A 22,645-nucleotide genomic window follows, 5' to 3' on the forward strand; every position below is an offset into this window, starting at 1 on the left:
TGAGCATTGTTAGGAGCACTTTCCAGGCACAAACTAGGAGTAGCCCAAAACACCATGAGATATGGCCCCCAAACTGAAAAAAAAAATAAAGAAAAAGAAGAGTGAATAGATAATGAAAATCTGTAAAGACACTGACAAACAGTCAGTCCAAGTTCATGGACTCACTTTGTTCTTGAGAGGTAAACAGAGATGTGAAAGATCATGGCTACACTGACTCATGCAGCAGAAAGCTGGCCCCCTCAGGATGAGAGGGTGGGCTAAGTCCCCATCCTGCCAAAGCCAAGCCCTCTGCTTCCATTCACCCACAATTGCCATTCTCCCAATGGCCCTGCCTCATCACTGACCCTCTCCGATTCCCTTTGGGAGCACCAATCTGACCACACTTAGGGATGCCTGTTCTGGGCTTCTTGGAGCGAGTGCAGGCCACCTCCGCCCATACCTTCCTGCTTTCAGAAAGCCTGGCAGCTGAAACCACACCCACAAACCCAGTTGCCATGTTCAAACCTGGCCCGCTCCATGAACTCACTCCTTTCTGAAACAAGATGGAAACCAAGCTGTGAAAGACCCTGGGCACACTGACCCATGCAGCAGAAAGCTGGCCATCTCAGAGGAGAGGGTGGGCCAAGCCCTCACCCCGCCAAAGCCACACCCACAATCATCATAGTCCAGATGACGATTACCTCATCAGTGACCCTCACAATTCCCTTCAGGGGCACCAATCTGACCAAACTTCAGGGACACCAGTTTGGGGGCAGATATCACCAGGGCTTCGTGGAGCAAGTGTGAACAGCCCCCCCCCCATATCTTCCTTCCTCCAGGAGCCCTGGAAATTGAGTGAGTCTATGCCCTAAAATTTGTAGTGTCAGTACTAGGGTTTTGAATTTCTGGAAAACTTCATTTGTTTGATGCCGTCATCCTTATAAGAACACACGAATTCAACAGAATGGACAACTAGCAAGAGCTTGATAAACCTTCTGCCTCTGTATCAATGACTTCATTGGAAATACAATAATTTCCACAAATGTACTTGCTATCTTGCCTTTTCTTTTTTCTTCATTTTTAAAATTTCTTTCTTCTTTTCCACTTTATGTTTTTCCCCTCTCTCCCTCCTTTTCCTTCCTTCCTTTTCTTCCTTCCTTTCCTTCCTTCCTCTTCCTTCCCCTTCCTTCCTTTCCCTTTCCTTCTCTTCCTTTCACTTCCTTTCCCTTTCCTTCCCTTCCTTTCCCTTCTCTTCCCTTCCTTCCCTTCCCTTCCCTTCCCTTTCCGTCCCTTCTTTTCCTTCCCCTCCTTCCCTTCCCTCCCTTCCTTTCCCTTCCTTTCCCTTCCCTTCCCTTTCTTTCCTTTCTTTTCCCTTCCCTTCCTTTCCCTTCTCCCTTCCTTTCCTTTCTCCTTTCCTTTCCTTTCCCCTTCCTTTCCTTTCCCCCTTCCTTTCCTTTCCCCCTTCCTTTCCTTTCCCCCTTCCTTTCCTTTCCTTCTTCCCCCTTCCTTTCCTTTTCTCCTTCCCCCTTCCTTTCCTTTCCTCCTTCCCCCTTCTGTTCCTTTCCTCCTTCCCCCTTCCCTCTTTCTTCCCTTCCTACTTCCCCCTTCCCTCTTTCTTCCCTTCCTACTTCCCCCTTCCCTCTTTCTTCCCTTCCCCCTTCCTTTCCTTCCCCCTTCCTTTCCTTCCCCTTTCCTTTCCTTTCACCTTCCTTTTCTTCCCCTTTCCTTTCCTTCCCCCTTCCTTCCCTTCCCCCTTCCTTCCCTTCTGCCTTCCCTCTCTTCCGCCTTCCCCCTCTTCCACCTTCCCCCTTGCCCCCTTCCCCCTTCCCCTTTCCCCTTTCCCTTTCCTTTTCCTTTTCCCTTCCCTTTTCCCTTCCCTTTCCTTTCCCCTTCCCTGTCCCTTTTCCCCTTTCCCTTTCCCCTTTCCCTGTTTTTCCCCTTCCCTTTCCCCTTCCCTCCCTTTTCCCCTTCCCCTTCCCCTTTCCCCTTCCCCTTTCCCCTTCCCCTTTCCCCTTCCCTTTCCCCTTCCCCTTTCCCCTTCCCCCTTCACTTTCCCCTTCCCTTTCCCTTTCCCTTTCCCCCTTTCCCCTTCCCCTTTCCCCTTCCCTTTTTCCTTCCCCTTTCCCCTTCCCTTTCCCTTTTCTTCCCTTCCCTTCCCTTTCCTTCCCTTTCCTTTTCCTCCTTTCCTTCCCTTTCCTTTCCCTCCTTTCCCTCCCTTCCTTCCTTTCCCTCCCTTCCTTTCCTTTCCCTCTCTTCCTTCCCTTCTTCCTTTCCTTCCCTTCCCTCCCTCCCCTTCCCTCCCTCCCTTCCCTTCCCTCCCTCCCTTCCCTTCCCTCCCTCCCCTTCCCTTTCCTCCCTTCCCTTTCCTCCCTCCTTCCTTCCCTCCCTCCCTCCCTTCCTTCCTTCCTTTCCCTCCCTTCCTTTCCTTTCCCTCTCTTCCTTCCCTTCTTTCTTTCCTTCCCTTCCCTCCCTCCCCTTCCCTTTCCTCCCTTCCCTTTCCTCCCTTCCCTTTCCTCCCTCCTTCCCTCCCTCCCTCCCTTCCCTTTCCTCCCTCCTTCCCTCCCTCCCTCCCTCCCTCCCTTCCTTCCTCCCTCCCTCCCTCCCTTCCTTCCTTCCTTCCTTCCCTCCTTCCTTCCTTCCTTCCTTCCTTCTTTCTTTTCTTAATTTCTTTTTTCAATAACTTTGCTTTCATTTATCTGGAAACAAATGTATTATGATAAATTATGTCAACTATGTGATGCATTTTCTTTAAATAATTTTAATGTTAAAAATAGTAAAAATAGGGGCCGGGCGGTGGCGCAAGAGGTAAGGTGCCTGCCTTGCCTGCGCTAGCCTTGGACGGACCACAGTTCGATTCCCCGGTGTCCCATATGGTCCCCCAAGCCAGGAGCAACTTCTGAGCGCATAGCCAGGAGTAACCCCTGAGCATTACCGGGTGTGGCCCAAAAACCAAAAAAAAAAAAAAAAATAGTAAAAATAGGGGCTGGGCGGTGGCGCTGGAGGTAAGGTGCCTGCCTTGCCTGCCTTGCCTGCGCTAGCCTAGGACGGACCGCGGTTCGATCCCCCGGCGTCCCATATGGTCCCCCAAGAAGCCAGGAGCGACTTCTGAGCGCATAGCCAGGAGTAACCCCTGAGCGTCACCGGGTGTGACCCAAAAAAAAAAAACCAAAAAAAAAAAAATAGTAAAAATAAAGATGCCAGAGAGATAGCATGGAGGTAAGGTGTTTGCCTTGCATGCAAAAGGACAGTGGTTCAATCCCAACATCCCATATAGTCCCCTGAGCCTGCCAGGAACGATTTCTGAGTGTAGAGCTAGGAGTAACCCCTGAAAGCTTCCGGGTGTAACCCAAAAAACAAAACAAAAAAATAGTAAAAATAAAAGAAAAGGACTGCTTCTGGTTGTTGTTGTTCTATTCCTTTTTAAAAAATGTTTTTAAAAATAAATTATTTCATTGAATCATCATGAGATACACAGCTACAAAGTTTTTCATGATTGAATCTCAGTCATACAATGTTCAATACCCATCTTTTACTAGTCCACATTTCCTGCCACCCAAGTTTTCCCCTGCCCTCTCCCCAGGTTACCTCTATAGCAATAATTTTCCTCTCTGTCTCTGCCTGTCTCTCCCTCTGTCTCTGTCTCTCTGTGTCCTTTCTCTGTCTCCTTCTCTATCTCCTTCCTTTTATTCATTTAGACACTCTTGTTTGCAATATTATTACTGATGGGGTATCATACATATCCCTTTATCTCCTTTCAACAACCAGTAATTGTCCAAAGTGATCTTTTCCAACTATCATTGTCAGAGTGGTCCATTCTCTGCCCTAACTGCACTCCCCTCCTCTCTAGGAAAGCTTCCTACCATGGACTAGCCCTCTTGATCCTTATTTCTATTGTACCTATATATTAATAACATACTATTTTATTATGTCCCATAAATGATTAGGATCATTTTATTTCTCTCCCTCTTATTCATTTCTCTCAGCACAATATGGTCCATATTCATCCATGTCTAAGCAAATTTTATGACTTCATTTTTCCTAACAGCTGCATAGTAATACACTGTGTAGATGTACCACAGTTTCTTTTTTCATCTATTTTTGGGCACTCGAGTTGTTTGAAAATTCTGGCTATTGTGAACAGTGCTGCAAGGGCCATAAAAGTGCAGATGCCTTTTCTGAATTGTGTCTGCATTTTGGGTTCCTAGGTTATAGTCTTAGAAATGGTCTTGTTGGGTCATATGGAAACTCAATTTCTAGCTTTTATTTTTTATTTTTTTGAGAAATATCCATCTTGTTTTCCAAAAAGGCTGGACCAGTTTACTTTCACAGTCTCATTCACAGCAGTGAGTGTCACTTTCTTCCTACAGAGAGCCAAGAAAAATGAGCCCTTATGAATAAAAAAAATAATTCTACTATTCTTATTTGCTTCTGTTCTATCTTTGTTTCTTTTTTTAAAAATCAATATTACTTGTTTCTTCTCATTTAAAAATGCTTTATATAGAGCCTATTTAGTTTTGTGATTTGCTTGATGCTGATTTTAGAGACTTGTCATTTTTTGTTTGTTTTTGGTTTTTGGGCCACATTCAGTGGCCCTCAGAAATTACTCCTAGCTCTGCACTCAGAAATTACTCCTGACATGCTTGGGGGACCATTTGGAATGCCCAGAATCAAAGCCAGATTGGCTGTGTGCAAGGAAAACAACCTCCCTGTTGTGCTACCACTTTAGCCCCAGCCTTATCATTTTTTGTTCAAGTAATATTGGTCTATGCATTGAAGGGTTGACAGGTGTGCCCTGAGGCATCACCACAGATATATACTACATTGACTTTGGCTTAAGAACTCTTAACTCCATCTACTGCTGTGATAACTACCCACTTGGAGCTGAAATCTGAAAGTTCACTCTCCTTCTCATAGTTTGGTCATTTGCTCTGTTTGTAGTCCATACAAGTGCAATCATTTTCAAGTTGTTTCATTACATCAAGCACAGAACTTATTTTTTTCAATTTATTTAAAGAAAATGCATCACATAGTTGATGATAATACATTTGTTTCCAGATAAGTGAAAACAAAGTTAAGAAAGGAAGAAAGAAGAAAGAAAAGAAAGAAAAGAAAGAAAGAGAAAGAAAGAAAAGAAAGAAAGGAAAGAAAGAAAGAAGAAAGAAAGAAGAAAGAAAAGAGAAAGGGAAGAAAAAGAGATAGAAAGAGATACACAGGGAGAGGGTCCTGAGCAATGGTGCATCAGTAGGGTGTTTGCCTTGCACGCACCCGACTCAGGATGGACCTGGGTTCAATCCCCGGCTTCCTATATGGTCCCCCAAGCCAGAGGCAATTTCTGAGCATGTAGCTAGGAGTAACCCCTGAGTGTCATGGGTGTGGCCCAAAAACCAAAAATGTAAAAAGAAGAAAGGAAGATGGTAGAGAGATAAAGAAAGGGAAAGAGAAAAAAGAAAGAGATAAAGAAAAAAAAGAAGAAATAAAAGGAGAGAAAAATTTAAAATAAAAAGAGAAAAAGTGCTATAGCAAGCACATTTGTGGAAATTATTGTAGCCAATGGAGTAATTCATACAGTGGTATATAGTTGATGACAGCATCAAACAAATGAAGTTGTCCAGAAATTCAAAACACTAATACTGACACTACAAATTTTAGGGCATAGACTCACTCAATTTCCAGGGCTCCTGGAGGAAGGAAGATATGGAGGGAGGGAGTTCACACTTGCTCCAAGAAGCCCTGGTGATATTAGCCCCAACCCGGTGTCCCTGAAATTTGGTCAGATTGATGCCCCTGAAGGGAATTGTGAGGGTCACTGATGAGGTAAATCGTCATCTGGACTATGATGATTGTGGGTGTGGCTTTGGCGGGGTGAGGGCTTGGCCCACCCTCTCCTCTGAGATGGCCAGCTTTCTGCTGCATGGGCCAGTGTGCTCAGGGTCTTTCACAGCTTGGTTTCCATCTTGTTTCAGAAAAGAGTGAGTTCATGGAGCGGGCCAGGTTTGAACATGGCAACTGGGTTTGTGGGTGTGGTTTCAGCTGCCAGGCTTTCTGAAACAGGAAGGTATGGGTGGAGGTGGCCTGCACTTGCTCCAAGAAACCCAGAACAGGCCTCCCTACATGTGGTCAGATTGGTGCTCCCAAAGGGAATCGGAGAGGGTCAGTGATGAGGTAGGGCCTTTGGGTTGTAGGTGATGGAGGCAGTGGGCATGGCTTCGGCAGGATGGGGCTTAGCCCACCCTCTCATCCTGAGGGGGCCAGCTTTCTGCTGCATGAGTCAGTGTAGCCATGATCTTTCACATCTCTGTTTACCTCTCATTCAAGAACAAAGTGAGTCTATGATATTGGCCAGACTGTCAGTGTCTTTACAGATCCTTATTATCTATTCACTCTTTTTTTCTTTATCTTTTCAGTTTAGGGGTATTATTATTATTATTATTATTATTATTATTATTAATTCAATTTAGGGCAAGATGGGCGCTTGGCCCACCCTCTTATTCTGAGGCAGCCAGCATTCTGCTGCAAAGGCCTGTCTGTGTACCCGTTGTCTTTCATGGCTCAGTTTGAGAAAAGAGAGTCTGGGAGCTGGCCAGGTTTGAACATGGCTCATTCCCTTTTTAAGGAGAGAACAGGAGGGTATTCACAAAACCACTGGCAATCATTTCTTCAATTGAAAAGATGGAGATCAACTTCATGCTCCTCGGTATAACCAGCAGGGGCCGCTTCTGAGTCTCACAGCTAAGACTGGTACCATAGTCTGCTGTGAAGAGGTGTATTCATTCATGTCAGGAAAGAGGGACAGTAGGGAGAAAGACTGCTGGAAAGCCTCTCTGTTCTGTCCTTTCCTGGTGATGTCCGGCATTGGGGACTCGGGAAACCTCCGCTTAGTGATGATGGTTAGAGTGCAGGGATAAGGGAAGTGTAGAGTCACATTTTCTAGAAGATTGATTGAGGTTTGATGCCCACAGAGATCCCAGGTAGGGAAGGCACTTCCCATTCCCCCGTCCACCCAGGACAGGGAAAGCTGTTCAGGCGTATAGATCCTCTGTAAATAATCCACACAGACAGGAGGATAAAAAGAGGCAAGAAGGTTGGACACCAAATCTTTTCCAAGCCTGCAGTTGCTCCAAAACTCTAGAGCTCACTAGCTGGCTGCAAAAGAAGCCCTGTCCCCCCAGCTTAACTCTTATTTATTCAGATCTAAACAACACCCCCTACCTGAAAGCAGGCAGGGGAACATATACTAAAGCGAAATACTACGAAAACCTCTAAATACTTAACAGCATAGCATCACGAGGATTTGCACCTCACACTTTCTCCCCAATCAGATTGTACCCACACAAAATAATCAACTGTATGTGTGGAATGAAAGGGCAAACACAGAAAGTAATGATATTCCTGGTAGATATTCTTGTCTCAGAATGCCTTTGACTGATCCTACAAAGGGGATTTTGCTCTCCCTGACTGCCAGTGGAGCGAGGCAGGCTGGGTAGCATGCACAGCAGCATTCCTCTGCAGCCATCTGGAGGGAATCATGGGGGAGAAGCATGTGAAGATTGCTTTTGGGGAGAAGTGTGAACCAGAAGCATGGGAAGAAGTCGACTAGCCTCAGAGGAACCGGACTAATTATTTTCTTCCTACAAGATCTGTCAAGCAGCACCCTTGGCTGGGCCACTGGCTTTGGGAGAGATGGCATCTAAATTCTACCTCTCAGTTAACTACTCATTTCCCAGGGGAGTACACACAGTGCTTTTCCCAAGATGTGGGCAACACATGGTCTGGGGCTCCTAATCAATCATCTAAGTACCTCACTCACAGGGGAGCCTAAGGGTAATTCTGCCACATCCAGCCTCCCAGAAGCAGAGTCTTCACTGAACCCCCACCCCACAGCAATAGTGGCAGGCAGGACGTTGGACTGGATGTGAAGGTATATATGGTGGTCACAGAGGAGTGTGTGGTAGGGGGGCCTGGGGGATTGTGTGGTGACTGTCATGGGATAGTGTGTAGTAGCTGTCATGGAGTAGTAGGTGAGGCAAGCGTGATGAGGGTTGGATGTGTGCAGGAGTGCACCATGCAAGCTGAAGCTTCTGACCCAATTTTTGGCAAAAAGCTGCCAAGAGCGATGATGAGAAACATGCTGCCCACTCTATGCAGCTTCCATGTGAGAGTCTGTCCCATCTGCTTGGGCTGTGTATAAGGGCATTTCTTGCACTCTAATGGGCTGCTGCACCAATGCACATGTGAGGTTAGAGAGTTGCTAGATTGCCTTTCTATGCCCAGAGCAAATATTCATGTATTTGCAAATATTCATATCAGCTACTACATTTTAAATGTATTTAATATATTCTGGACAAATGGCGTTGAGACTCTAGAAATGCAGCTACTTCAAAGCAGCAGTTCAGCCTGGAAGGGAGAGTGAGAGCAACTCTGGGGGGGGGTCTCACCAGGGGACAAGTGCTCCAAGCTGCTGCTTGCTTTGTTTTGGGAGGGAAAACAGGTGGAGTAGTGAGCAGATTCTAAACTCCAAGCCTTTCCTGGGCAGAGAGAGAGCTTGGCCTGACTGGAGGATTGGGTTTTTTTGCAGCAGTGACTCAGGGCACTTGTGAAGACAAAGCACATTGTTAGGAACAGAGAGAGTTTCCCTATTCCCAGGGCCTGAGCTCTGAGTGTGGCACTTCCCTGGGAGACTGCGAACCCAGGAGCATCTGAGAACCGGAGGAAATGCTGGAATGCAACTTCTGATCTCTCCTCTGCGCTGTCCTTGGGGCCCTAAAGGCATGGCCCAGCCCGCAATGCCTGGGGACTTGTTAGCTCTGTGCTGTGACAATTAAAAAGTTAGAAAGGATCACGGAGTTGCTGGCACTGCTGCCAGAGTTTGGTTCTCAGGAGACAAGCACTTGTTAGAACATCCCTCAGGCTTAATATTTGGGACATAACAGAGCTGCGTGCAGAGTGGAGCTCAGCCACAGTGGGGCTGGAGAAAGTTGGAGGAAAAGTTTTGACTTCTCCTGGGGCCTGGTGCAATTCTCAATTCCATGGATGATGAGCCGATGGGTGCCTCTTCATTAAGGTGCCAAGTATCTGCTCAGGAGTGCATAGGGACAGTGCCAGGCATTCTCATTAGTGAGAAGTAGCAGACAGAGCATGCTGGCTGTGTTAGGTGGCGTGGGCACAGCCCTGTGCTCTTGCTTCTGGATAGGCTGGCACTCCATGGCCATCCCCAGGGGCTCTTGCCTCAGAACCCTGAAGATTGAAGCACTGGCTCAAGTCTGTCTGTGCTTGTGGGAGCTGACTCACACAGCCTTTTGGATTCATAGCACTCTCACGGTGGAGCTGGAGGGAACCTCAGTTAAGTTGAGGGGCACTGAACTCACTCATTTCACTCGGAGTCCTGCAGCTCCTACCCACAGCCTGGGAAGGTGCTGACCCAGACTCTGAGTTTTTCCTTCCAGAATCTGTTGATCACTTTCTAAGTCCCCCACTGCTTGTCCACACCCCTGTGTGTAATGATAGGTTGTGTGTTCCACAGTCCCCAGAGAGGGAGAGGAATCCCTGTGCCTCAAGTTTGGGTAGGATAAGAGATGCAGGCCTGGCAGCAACTCTGATGCAGGAAGGAAGAGCAGGCCAGAAACTCACACCGCAAGTTTTTCATCCACAAACCAATCACTCCACCAAGTGGAACCACGAGCTAAGATGGAAGTTCCTCCTCCAGGCCTCTTGAGTAGCTTTTATTGGAAAAAACAAAGCCCACCCCCAAAAGCAGAAATAGCCAGATGAGACAATGGGAAACATCTTTTAACATGAAAACCAAAGGAACCAATTGAGAGACATCTAACTAGAAGGCAATATGGGGATCAATCCAATGGCCTCTACCAACACCCCTGAACCCAAACTCTGCTCCTTGTGAAGACAGCATCTGAACTTCACAAATGCTTGCAGCAACAGTGACAGCTGTTTCCAGGGGGCCAGTCAGTATCCAGGGCATCATGCATGTCTCACTGTGACTAGGGGAAGTCCCTGAAACAGTTAGCTTCTGGCTTTGGCCAAGGATGTTTCCAGTCATGAAGGATGAGCACCTTACATGTGCCTTATGTAACTTCAGTGTCTATGTCTGGTTTGTCTGGTTTTAAAGTAGCTACTGCTATCTCTCTCCCCCTACCAGGGGTCCTCCAACTTTTTCAACAGGGGGCCAGTTCACTGTCCCTCAGACCATTGGAGGGTCTGACTATAGTAAAAACAAAACTTATGAACGAATTCTTATGCACACTGCATAGATCTTATTTTGCAATGAAGAAACAAAACAGATACAAATACAATATGTGGCCCTGGGGCCATAGTTTGAGGACCACTGCGGCCTACACAATCACCCGGTTTATTTAGCAAAAATTCACATTCAAATATTTCAGTGGTGATTTCTTTTTTTTAACATCTTTATTTAAACACCTTGTTGTGTATGTAAATATTTTATGGGATTATTATGTTACTAACCCTACCCTGATCGGTGATTGTGCCCTACCCTAGGGTGTGACCTGGCATTCTGCCCCCACCCTAGGATAAGTACCTGATTCTGCTTCCACCCTAGGGTGGTACCTGATCCCACCATTGGGTGGTACCTAATTCTGGGGCATAAAAACAAGGGTCTGTGGAAGGGGAAGGGCTTTTAGGCTGCGAGTGATGCTGAGGCTTTGGACTTCAGTCTTGTCCACCGAATAAAGCTAATATTTCCACAAGCCTGACTGTCTGCGAGCTGTTTACCTGCTGTTTCACCTCAGAACCGTTGGCTGGACAGGGTGGCAGATGCGTGCTCTGAGCTGGAGGGGAAAGACCTCATCCTCCATCCCTCCATCAGTCAACCTCTTCAGGGGCTGTCTTGCAACATAATGGTGCCCTGAACGTGGATCTGAACTCTGGACCCAAGAGAACAGCAATCATGGTGAGATAAACACCTTGATTACAAACATGATTGTGGTTGGGTTTCAGTCATGTAAAGAACACCCCCACTTCACCAGTGCAACATTTCCATCACCAATGTTCCAATTCTCCCTCCTCCCCATCTCACCCCCTCCTGTACTCTAGACAGGCTTTATACTTCCTTCATTCATTCACATAGTTATGGTAATTCTCAATGTAGTTATTTCTCTAACTGCACTCATCACTCTTTGTGGTGAGCTTCTTGTAGTGAGCTGGCCCTTCCAGCCTTCCTCTCTTTTGTCTCAGAATTACTGCAAAAATGTGTTTTATTTTTCTTAAAACCCATAGATGAGTGAGACTATTCTGCATCTTCTCTCTCCCTCTGACTTATTTCACTCAGCATAATAGATTCCATGTACATCCATGTATAGGAAAATGACTATCTCTCCTGACTGCTGCATAATATTCCATTGTGGATTTCTTAGCAGCATTAGCAAAGTGGGGGCTCCTGCCGGCACCCTCACTCCCACACTGTCTGACTCTCTTTTTTTTTTTTTTTTTTTTTGGCCACCTGGTGACACTCAGGGGTTACTCCTGGCTATGCACTCAGAAATTGCTCCTGGCTTGGGGGACCATATAGGACGCCAGGGGATAGAACCGATGTCTGTCCTAGGTTGGTGTGTGCAAGGCAAATGCCCTACTGCCTGCACCACCAAGCAGAGCCCCCAGGCCCTCAGACTCTGTACCTCCCTGGCTTCACTCCCCCAATACTTTCCCTGCCATTGTTTTTTGCCTTAGTGATGCCAAGAAATGGAACCTGGAACATGCAATTTCTGCTAAGGTTTTTATCACAATTTCTTCTTTGATTATTCAAATAAACCTTTTTGTGCTCTGAAGCTCCCACATTCTGGGTTATTCTACTAAGTTTGGTTCCCTTGAGTTTATTTTAGGCTCACCTGCCTGAAGGAACAGCCAGAAGAATCAGAACCAGTGAGTTTCATGTATAAATAAGCTGGACGCTAAGTCCTTGGAAAACAAGAACAAGAAACCATTTGCTTTTGTCATAAAATAAATGATTCAATTTTGGACAAAACAACTAATTTTCATATGCTTACTAAACATTTTTGGTTACAGAGATAACCATATATAGAATACTAAAATTTTACTTTTATTGTATTCCAAGCCCTAAACTTTTTCTTTTTAACTGTTAATGCATTGTAGATATTGAAGCTACTCTTGTACATTCTCTCATACTGGAAATACCTATTCACGAATAAAGATTGCATGGACATAAAAAGGCACGGAAAAAGATTATTTTTAAATGATTTTACACAGTAACAATTAACTTGGCAATGCAGGTGCCTCTCAAGTTAGCCACAAGCTACTCTCAGAAAAAATTGAAATGTTGCTTCCAGTGCAGAGATGAACCTCAGAAATGATGTAAGCAGGTCACACAAGGCCCGAGGAGATGACCAAGAGCACCTCAGTGGCTTCTCCACTGCTCTCTGTCTAAGGTGCTAAATGAGGGTTAGGAAACAGGGACAAGAGGCTGAGCTGGAACCCATGTCAGCAAAGGTATTAGAGAAACATGCAAGAAATCAAAGATGAACATTAGACATCACGCCTGATAGGAGATACTTCAGGGCCCCTGAGGCAGGCACTTGAGTATCTACAGACAAAAATTCATTAGCAAAGTGCCTAATGCTTACAAAGAAAAAGTTACACAGAATCAAGAGAAGATGGAACCTTTGCAAATGTGTCTGCCACAGAGCTGGCTTCTCTGATATTCCTGGGAAAGCGCTGAACATTTTCCAGAAAGAACTGCCCAAGATGGCAGGTGCTCCCTTCCCTTCAGTACTGCAAAAATCTAATGACAACAGCCTGGACTGTGCTTCATCAGGAGCCATCTTTGAGTGCTTTCCCCCAGTATTTGTTGACCTCTTGTCACAGGCCAAGAAAACTGTTCCTGTGAAGATGGAGACATTCCTGTGGTAAAGGGCAGCATCCCTGGCTGGTCTGGAGGCTGCTCTGCCACCCTTCACTAGTCTGGACTGTGTGGGTCAGGGCTGGCAACATTGTTTTCTCCCTGGCAAGACCCTCCATGAGGGCCGTCTCTGCTGTTGCCTGCACCCCAAATGCCACTGAAGCTGGCAGTGCCACACCCAGACATGCCCGTGGCCCCCCAAGACCACCTGTGTTGTGGCAGGGATGGAAGGTGGGCTGGCCACATTCATAGCTCTCTCCATTAATCTAGCTCAAGTTCAATTTAATTCTGTCATCTTAGTTGAACCCTTCCTTGGGGACGACCTCATTCCCAAATTGTTTTTGTGGGGTGTGTAGGCCCCATAGGAAACAAAGGTGGTGTGTCCCTGGGCCTTACCAATTTGAATGAGCTCCAGCCTCACTGCCGAAGAGGGAGTTTCAGGGCTTGTGGCTGGCCAGAGGGTGCCATTTGCTGTAAAGTTCATGGCAAGGACATGCCATGTCCACTCTCAGGTGGGAGAGGCACAGCCAACACCTGACTTGGTGCTGTTCCTGCTCTGTTGAGACCATAGATCATGCTCTGCTGGCCAGTTTCCAGTTTTGTAGCTCTTTTCTTTTTTTTTTTTTTTGATTTTTGGGCCACACCCGTTTGACGCTCAGGGGTTACTCCTGGCTATGCGCTCAGAAATCGCTCCTGGCTTGGGGGACCATATGGGACGCCGGGGGATCGAACCGCGGTCCGTCCTACGCTAGCGCTTGCAAGGCAGACACCTTAACTCTAGCGCCACCTTCCCGGCCCCTTTTGTAGCTCTTTATATCTTGGAATATTTTACTGCTTTGGACACTCGACCAACACCCATTTTCTTACACCTCCCCTTGTGCCTCACCTGCCTCCTGGAACTCAAGACCCTCAGCTCTGACCCTTTTCCACCAACTCATGCTAACAGGTTTATTTTTCTTTTCTTTCTGTCTATCCACCTATTGTATTTAAAATCTGAAAAAAAAATGATCTTTTTTCCCCTTCCTACTTAGTCATGCAATCCCCTTGACATTTTTTTCCATTTTGTTGTTCATGAAAAATTTCATATTTTGGGAGCTCCCACTAGTGATTGTTTTCCAACTGGGATGGTGGCTCCATGGGAAGGTTTGTGTATCTATCGATGCTCGTATCCCACAGTTCCAGGAGGATACAAGGGAATTTTGAGGCTGCACCTGCTGCTGCTGGGGGATCAAACCTGGGAAGGGCACATGCGAGGCACATGTCCTAGCTACTATCCCCTCTCCCACTCCCAAATCCCATCTTTTTTTCAAAGTTGAATAGAGATTCACAAATACCATATTTTTCCGTACCATAAGACACACTCCCCCCTGCCCAAAGATGGGGGGGGGGGATGTCTGTGTGTCTTATGGAGCGAATGCTGCCTGGAGCTGAAGCCTGAGTGCAGGGGAGGAGAGCAGCTACTGACCACTTGACGTCCGCAGTGTTAAACCCCTTTATTGTGCAGACATCGCACATAGGATGAGCAATCAGGTTAATGCACTTTCACCATCACATTCAGAGCTTTCATCTAAGACTATTTGATCATTGCTGTGACTTATTTTTTTATATTAACAAAGACTATTTAATTTTTTTTTTAATTTTCTGATGTAAAAAAAGTTAGGTAAATGTGTTTAGCCAGCTGTGGACAGGCATATTGTATATATAGTTTGGTCTCGAAGGCTGATTGTTCCCAGCTGCTACCTCCTAATGGTGTCTTGCATTGCATTTAGTAGATGTTTAAGCACACCATTTGCTTTAGAATATTTTTTTCTTGTTTTCCTCATCTAAAAACTTTGTATGTCTTATGGTCAGGTGTGTCTTATAGAGTAAAAAATATGGTACCTTATTTTTCTACTCCCACTACCAGTACTTTAGGGACTTCTATCAATTTTGGATGGAGACCACAGCTAGTGGTCTGGCCCATGCCCCATATGTGGTTCCAGGGATGCAACTCACAGTCTCACACATAGTCATCATGCTCCCTCCCTCGTGGGACTAAGTCCTGTACATAACGCTGCAGTTGCAAGCTTCAACTCCCCAGGCCAATGTCTCCTAGTTCTTGGAGACGTTCTCTAAGATGGCTGCATATGGTCTCCTACAGTGACCACCCTATTTCATATCCCTGTAGGTAATACTGGGTGTAAGTGTGCTGTGTCAGCATCTTCTTGGGCATCGGTTGAGCATTTCCTGCTGAGGAGCTAACAGCTTCATCTAACCCTCCATGCATAGAGCAAGTGGTAGCACAGTTAAAAGATACCTTACTCATTGCAAAAAAATCTTCAAAATCATGAGGCCCTAACTTTAACAACCAAACTTAAAAAGGTGCCTGCTATGATGCAGCGGGTGGTGATGGTATGATATGGACTCTGGGAACATTGATGGAGGGAGGCTTGACACTGCTGGTGGGACTGGTGCTGAAACATTGCATGTCTAAAACTTAACTTTGAATAACCCTGTAAACCACACTCTTTAACTAAAAATTTTTTTAAAAAACTTAGAGATATCTCATTGTTGAAGAGAAGGAATAAGGTATGGGAATGGCACACATGGAAGATTTTTTCTTATTACCTCTATCTGATTTCTTTTTTTAAATTAATATCTTTATTTAAGCACCATGATTACAAACTTTTGTAGTTGAGTTTCAGTTATAAAAAAGAACAGCGCCCCCCATCACCAGTGCAACATTCCCACCACCAATGCCCCCATCTCCCTCTTTCCTCACCCCCTGCCTGTCTTTGAGACATTCTATTTACCTCACTCACTACCATTGTCATGATAGTTGTCAGTGTTGTTATTTCTCAACTTGCACTCACTACTCTTTGTGGTAAGCTTCAGACCATGGGCCGGTCCTTCCAGCCCTCATCTCTATTGTTTCTGGGAATTATTACAATAATGTCTTTTATATCTCTTAAATCCCATAATGAGTTAGCCTAATAGTTTCATAACTCAGCATAATAGTTTACAACACATGGAAGATTTTTATGCATTTTACTTGAAATTGTGTTGAGCACCTGAAAGCATTTTATTTCATCATGGGGACTCCCCAGAAGTGATCTGGGGGCCACTTCTGGCAATTCTCAGTCAAACAGGCTGCCAGTCAGTCCTAGGGATGTGTGGCTGTCCAAGCTATGTAGTACCTGGACCAGCAAGATCACACCTGCAGTGCTGAGGAGGGGCATGTGTTGGGCATTATGCTGGTTTGGTACATTAAAGACACATTCTCTGATCCTGTTGCTGCCTCGCCTATCATGAAAACATTTGAGAATAACTTGGAGTGTCACACATGAAAGAAAAATCATCAGTGGCTGGGACATAGTACAATGGTTAGGGCAGGCCTAGCATGTGCCCTCTCTGGGCTCTATCCCTGATACCACATGGTTCCCTAAGCGCTGCCATGTGTAGTCCTGAAGATGTCCAGTGATACCAGCCTGGGTAATCCTCAGTGCCCCAGGACATGAGCAGTACCAAATCCTTGGCCTGGCACTGAACCACTGACTCACCCAGACATCTGAGAATCACTGTGGGAGTCATGGGCCTCCTAAGCACTGTGTGGGAGCCCCCAAAAGGATTAGCAGCCAGGGTTGAGGATCTAGTATGAGACGTAGGGTGCATACCAGATCCATCAGTACCACAGGGAGCTCCAAAAATCATTTGGAATAGCTTTAGTCCTTGATAAATAAATATTCCAAAGTATGACCTTTTCAGAGGGATTTGACTGTGGCCTTGCATGAAACTAACTTCCAAAACTCAATAAAATTTTGAGATTGCATCTCTTTTTTTTGGGGGGGGGGGAGGGCATACCCATGGTTCTCAGGGGTTACACCTGGCTGTGTGCTCAGGAATCATTGCTGAGTGCGCTTGGAGGACCATATGGAATGCCAGATATCGAAACTGGATTGCTCGCATGCAAGGTAAATGCCTTCCCCTCTGTGCTATCACTCAGGCCCCTGGAAGTTGTATTTCTAAGGCAACTCTAAAATTATCTTCCTTGTGAATGACACTAATATGATATGGGGGAACATCAAGACAAAAACCACTGACCTGTGATTTTTTTTAAGCCAACAGCCTCTGAAGTCTCGTGCACTAATACAAATGGGAACAGTATTCTCTGACCTTTTCTTAGTGATTAAGACAAGAGCCCCACATCCACTCCCTACTGTTAATGCAACTCTAGTTGCTGGATGAGAGAGTGGGATCTTCACCATGGAAGAATCTAGAAACAGAAACACTTGGACCTATGAGTTGTGCCCTAGGTATCCTCAGTGGCATTGTCACCAGGGTCAGTGCTCCCCTGACATCACCTCAAGTATTAAGACCCCCAAGTGCAGGCCGGAGCTTATTCCATTACTCTATGTATGATGGAAACACTGTTTATTTACGGGCATGGGTGGGCACAGCCAACCAGTCAAAGTCCATTACACAGCTCTCTTTTACCCTTATGTGAATATTTTTATTGATTTGTGAGTATGTTAACCTACATTGTGTACAAGCAGGAAACAGATAAGGGAGGCAGGTGGGAGCTCTGTGATGCCTCCAATGGGATGCTGGATCCGTGGGCTTCCTCCTCAGTCTTTAAGCCACTACTAGGCACATAGCCCTGAGTCCGTATTTTTGAAGCGTTTGCTGATTGCTTCTTCCAGAGTGGGTCACCCAGCCCACTCTTCTCCCTTTTTCTGCCTCCCTCCTTCTTCCTTCCTTCCTTCCTTCCTTCCTTCCTTCCTTCCTTCCTTCCTTCCTTCCTTCCTTCCTTCCTTCCTTCCTTCCTTCCTTCCTTCCTTCCTTCCTTCCTTCCTTCCTTCCTTCCTTCCTTCCTTCCTTCCTTCCTTCCTTCCTTCCTTCCTTCCTTCCTTCCTTCCTTCCTTCCTTCCTTCCTTCCTTCCTTCCCTCCTTTCAACTTTCCCTCCATCCTTTCTTCCCCATCTCCACTCCAGAGTCTCAGACCACTCTCCAAGTCCTCAGTGCTCAGTGCTTGGGACCTGATGTCCAGTGATACAGCAGGTTCCAGAAAAAAGATTCATTGGCCTCCATGAGGTCATGGTGGAGAAGATGTGGAACAGAAAGTCATCTGGGACCTGGGGCCAGGATGGGTGCTGGCCTGTGGGAGGGATACCCCCTTCTCTGTGCACAGGTAGTTGCCGTGTGCTGGGTCTCTGGTGCCTTTAAGCATATGGGCTTGAGGAGATAAGGACAAGCAGGGCAGGGGGAAGCACAGGCACAAGAAGCAGGTGACACAAAGAGGCCAGCTGGTCCTCTGAGTCAGGTATGGCCATCTCAGAGGCAATTTCTAGAGTCCCAAAATCAAGAGGGAAACTGAGATGCCATGAGAGGTGATTCAGGAAGTGGGAGCAGAAGGGGCTAATGCTTCAGAAATGCAAAAACTTTACGGATCCCGTCCTGCATCTCCTTGTTCCGGAAACTGTACACGATGGGGTTGAGGGTGGGAGTCACCAGGGTGTAGAGCGCCGCCACGATCTTGTCACGAGAAAAGGAGTAGGCAGTGGCAGGGCGGATGTAGGTGTAGATGACGGGTGTGTAGTAGAGCATCACCACAAACAGGTGCGACGAGCAGGTGGAGAAGGCCTTTCGCTTGCCCTGGGCACTGCGGATGCGCAGGATGGCAGCCAGGATGAAGCCATAAGAGAGGCAGGTGAGCGAGAAGTCGCCCACGGCCAGTGTGATGTCCGCCACGTACACCATCACCTCATTGACCCTCACGGGGCTGCAGGACAAGGCCAACAGCGGGGGGATCTCGCAGAAGAAGTGGTCAACGGCGTTGGGCCCACAAAAGTGCAGCCTGAGGATGAGGCCGGTGTGGACGCAGGAGTTGGTGAGGGCAATGGTGGCCACCAGCCCCAACAAGGCTGCGCAGGTGGTGCGGTTCATGATAGCATGGTAGCGCAGGGGGAAGCAGATGGCCACGTAGCGGTCATAGGCCATGGTGGTGAAGAGCACCATCTCCGCGCCCAGCGACCAGGTGAAGAGGAAGAGCTGGGCCATGCAACCCCCGTAGGAGATGGCCTGTCCAGATGGCAGCATGGCCGCCAGCATCTTGGGGAGGATGGTGGTGGTGCAGATGATGTCCACGGTGGCCAGTGCCAGGAGGAGCAGGTACATGGGCGTGTGCAGGGGACTGTGGAGCACGATGGCCACCACGATGAGTATGTTGCCGAGGAAAGCCACCAGGTAGAGGCCGAGGAAGAACAAGAAGAGGACGCGCTGCAGCTCGGGCCTCTGTGTGAGGCCCAGGATTACGAACTCGGTCACAGTGCTGCCGTTCATCCTGGAGAGAGGACAAGTGGGGGGAGGTGGCGGAGGGAGAGAGGGGTTCGGAGACCTTTGGCAGGAGATGGTGAGTTGCAACCACCCCCTTGTCTGTGCATACACAGGTGTGAGTGTCATGTGTCTGTTGTATGTCCATGTGCCTGTGCATATACAGGTACACGGATCTGTGCATATGCTCGCGTGTCTGTGCACACACAGCTTTGTGTGGACAGCTCTCACCTGAGTCTGTGACACCTAATGCTGGGAGATGGCATGGTGTGAGCAAAGCCCAGGTCAGCCCTGCTGGCCCCTCTCCCAGCTCTCTGCTCCCCAGAGGTCCTGCAGCAGGTTCTCTCATGGGTGGCACAATGAGCTGTGGGGGAGAAAAAGAGAGAGTTGAAGCCTTCTAACATCTCAATATTCAACGAGGAGTGGAAACAGTACATGATTCACAAGTGCCGCTCTATGGGAAAACACAGCCTCTAGCACTGTGTCCCTCCGTGTCCTCAGTATCCCAATAGGGTTACAGTTCTGTGTTTGAACCCCCAAAATAGGGGGCCTTATGGGCTGATGACGGGGAATGGGCCACTGTTCAGCAGAGGAGGGTCCTGTGAGCATTGCTGCCTCATTCCTGGTGTCTAGTGGTGACCTGACATAGCTAGTGGGTGCCCTGAGGACATGTCCTCATTCCTAACAGCTGCTTCCCTGCTGGGAAGGCTCTAGAAGCTTCAGTTCTGTCACTTTGCACAGTGAGTCGCTTGGGGCATCATGAGATGGTGCTTCTCAGAGTTTTCCAAGAAAGATGCAGCTGGGAGCAGTTTTGGGAAGTCTGGGAGGTTCAAGACTGAGTCAGCTTTGCCCTTGACCCCTGTCCAGCTTCTGGCTGTCTGGCCCATTTTCTTGTCTAATGCTTTTGCCTGGGCTGCAGCTGGTGAAGGGGCTCCAGGATCACATGTGCTAGAAGCTGGCTCAACTGACCTGCCAGGGCTGTGCTCATGAACCACTCACTGCATCACTGCCTTTTTTCTTTTTCGCTTTGCAGAGATCTCTGCTGCCTCTGCTGCCTACATGCAGCCTACAGAAAAACCACTTTGGAGGCCTGATCTGGTCTGATTGGCCCGTGACCCCGACCCATCAATGGAAATCTTGCCCAGTTCCGATTGCTGACAACTGCTGGCCAGGCTAGAAAGACAAGTATGGCTGTGGTAACCTCCACCCTGCTGTGAAAACTGGAGTTCACTCAACATTCCATAGTGACCAGCTCCACATCTGTTAGGATATACCTCATTTTTCCTAACACCAAGATCATCCCTGGTTCCTTTGTATGCTTGTTTACAACTTAGATTTACTCCAAAACAGAGATTGTCTTACTTGCAAACCTGGGTGGGACTGCCTCAGGATAGCCTGAGCTATCTGTCCTTACTCTGTCCTTACTGTCCTGCCCAAGGGTGGTCTCTGGATTCAGTAAAAATGGCAGTTCTGTCAGGCAGCTGAGTGAAGATATGAGATAGAAGATGGTCTGACCCTAATTCATAATCATTCACCTGGGGTTGGAGATTTGGCACATGGGGTGATTTTACACACACCCTCCTCCCTTAGCTGTATTTGACCTTCTTCAGTGGCATGTGCAAGGCACAGGGAGGGCCAAAGAAGCAAGATGTCAACTCCAAGATTGTCACAAGTTTGAAGCAGCTGAGATTAAGCCTGAGCTGTCATCAAGCCTTAGACATATGTGCGGGTGCTCTCTGCTCCCCAGTAGGCATGCCTGCCTCAGTGTGGTTGGGGCCAGCAAGCAGGAGAAAACGGAAAGGTGCTGGGGTCCAAGGTGTGACATGTGGGTCCATCCGGGTTTGGCTGCTGAGAATCTCATATCTTTGGAGACCCCAATTGTGTAGACTTGGGAGGGCAGTCACCCAGGCCACAGTCTCCTGAAGCTGCCATGTCCCAGAGGGGGAGACATCTCTACCAGGCCATGCCCTGCCACTCCTCTCCCCTTTGGGCCTGTCTTGGAGATCAGGGAAACATGGTCTCTGGGATACTTCTCAATGGGCAGGTGGGAACAGTGACCTAGAGAATGCAGGTACAGGCTGGATCATGTTTCCTAGATGGGAACATTAGTCCTTGATACAGAACAAGTTCATAGGAACAGCACAAGAACCTCCCATTCTCTGGGAGACCAGGAGCAAAATGTCTGCTGTTGAGATACATATGCAAAAGATTGCCAACCTTTATCTTTATTTTTAGAGGCATGTACCATAATTTAAAATCATGGGATGTGAATTACTTTGTTTTTCTATAAAGTCAATTAGGGGAAGATGTTGGTTTCCTGGTCCTACCCTACTCAATATTTGCACTCCACTCTAGGATATGATCTGGTGATTAGATATTGAATTATTTCCTACTTGGTATTCCTCTCCCACCCTAGGGTGGGGCCTAGTTCTTGTCAATAAAACCAGGGGTCTGAGGAAGGTAGAGCTTTATTCTTTGGTCTTTTTCCACTAAGCTGCATTCTTTCTTAGGTGCAGAAGTTTGTGTGGTGGGATTCTTTGGCTTGAGTGTTGGATTTCCTAACCAGTTCTTGTACTTTTTTACTGTATGGATTACTTCCTGCTTAAAAGTTTTTTTCCAGACCTGCATCTCACCATATCCTTGTTTTGGAGCCCTGGGTTCCACTAGCAACACAGGACCTGGTGGCCTCCTCTCAAAGACTGATTGTCACCTGCGTGCCTGGCCATGGCTTCTGCAGAACCCCAGCTGGGCCTTGAACCTGCTGCTGCAGTCTCTGTGTGGAAACTGTGGGATAGACAGCTGTCTCACTGTCATGGGTCTTGGGGAGCTATGTGACTTTTCTCCAGCCAGGAAGTAGGGTGTGTGTGTGTGTGTGTGTGTGTGTGTGTTCTGCTCTGTATTCCTCTTTGCTCAGCCTCTTTCCCCATCTATGATTCCCTCTCCCTCACTCTGTATAAAATATAACTAATTATTAATATAATAAACATATAAGAAATTTATGACTTAGCTTTTGTTTATTTGGTTGGTTTTGGCTTGTTAAGGGGACACATCCAGCAGCTATTACTCCTAGCCCTGTGCTCATGAATCACTCTTGGTGAGTTTTGGGACTTGAGATGCTGGGGATTGAATTTAGGATGGCTGCATGCAAAGCAAATGCCTTCCTCTCTGTGTTATTCCTGTGGCCTTAGTTTTGTGTGTGTGTGGAGTTGCTCCTGGTGGTGTGCTGTGTCCTACAGCACAGGGATGGACCCTCTACCTAATTTTAAGGCCATTTCCTTCCGCAACCATAGAGTTTTTGAACCAAGTGACTGTATTGAGGCATACATTCAGGACTTTGAATCTTTTCTCTGTGCTTTCCCACAGATAGGCCCCTGGGGTTATGCAGGTTCATGCTACATCTTGAACTCCATGACACCTTAACTCTGTACCTCACACCCATTTTTTTAAGGAGACCCCAGTCCCACCTGTTGG

At 47.1% G+C, this 22,645-nt stretch overlaps 1 protein-coding gene across 1 annotated transcript; it reads right to left on the reverse strand.

The window, feature by feature from the left end:
- Window positions 1-18,259: 18,259 nt before the first annotated feature.
- Window positions 18,260-19,432, reverse strand: LOC126015525 (olfactory receptor 13G1). Its single transcript, XM_049778063.1, has 2 exons — window positions 19,406-19,432; window positions 18,260-19,184 (listed from the first exon to the last, which is right to left on the reverse strand). Exon 2 carries the CDS (start codon window positions 19,181-19,183, stop codon window positions 18,260-18,262), a length of 924 nt encoding a protein of 307 aa, XP_049634020.1. The 5' UTR covers window position 19,184; window positions 19,406-19,432.
- Window positions 19,433-22,645: the final 3,213 nt, after the last annotated feature.

The sequence above is a fragment of the Suncus etruscus genome, chromosome 8 (genome assembly GCF_024139225.1).
Source record: "Suncus etruscus isolate mSunEtr1 chromosome 8, mSunEtr1.pri.cur, whole genome shotgun sequence".
NCBI classification, from domain to species: domain Eukaryota; kingdom Metazoa; phylum Chordata; class Mammalia; order Eulipotyphla; family Soricidae; genus Suncus; species Suncus etruscus.

What these genes read in the sequence shown, in the direction of transcription:
- LOC126015525 (XM_049778063.1), bottom strand. Translation starts at nt 19,183, where the DNA reads ATGAACGGCAGCACTGTGACCGAGTTCGTAATCCTGGGCCTCACACAG.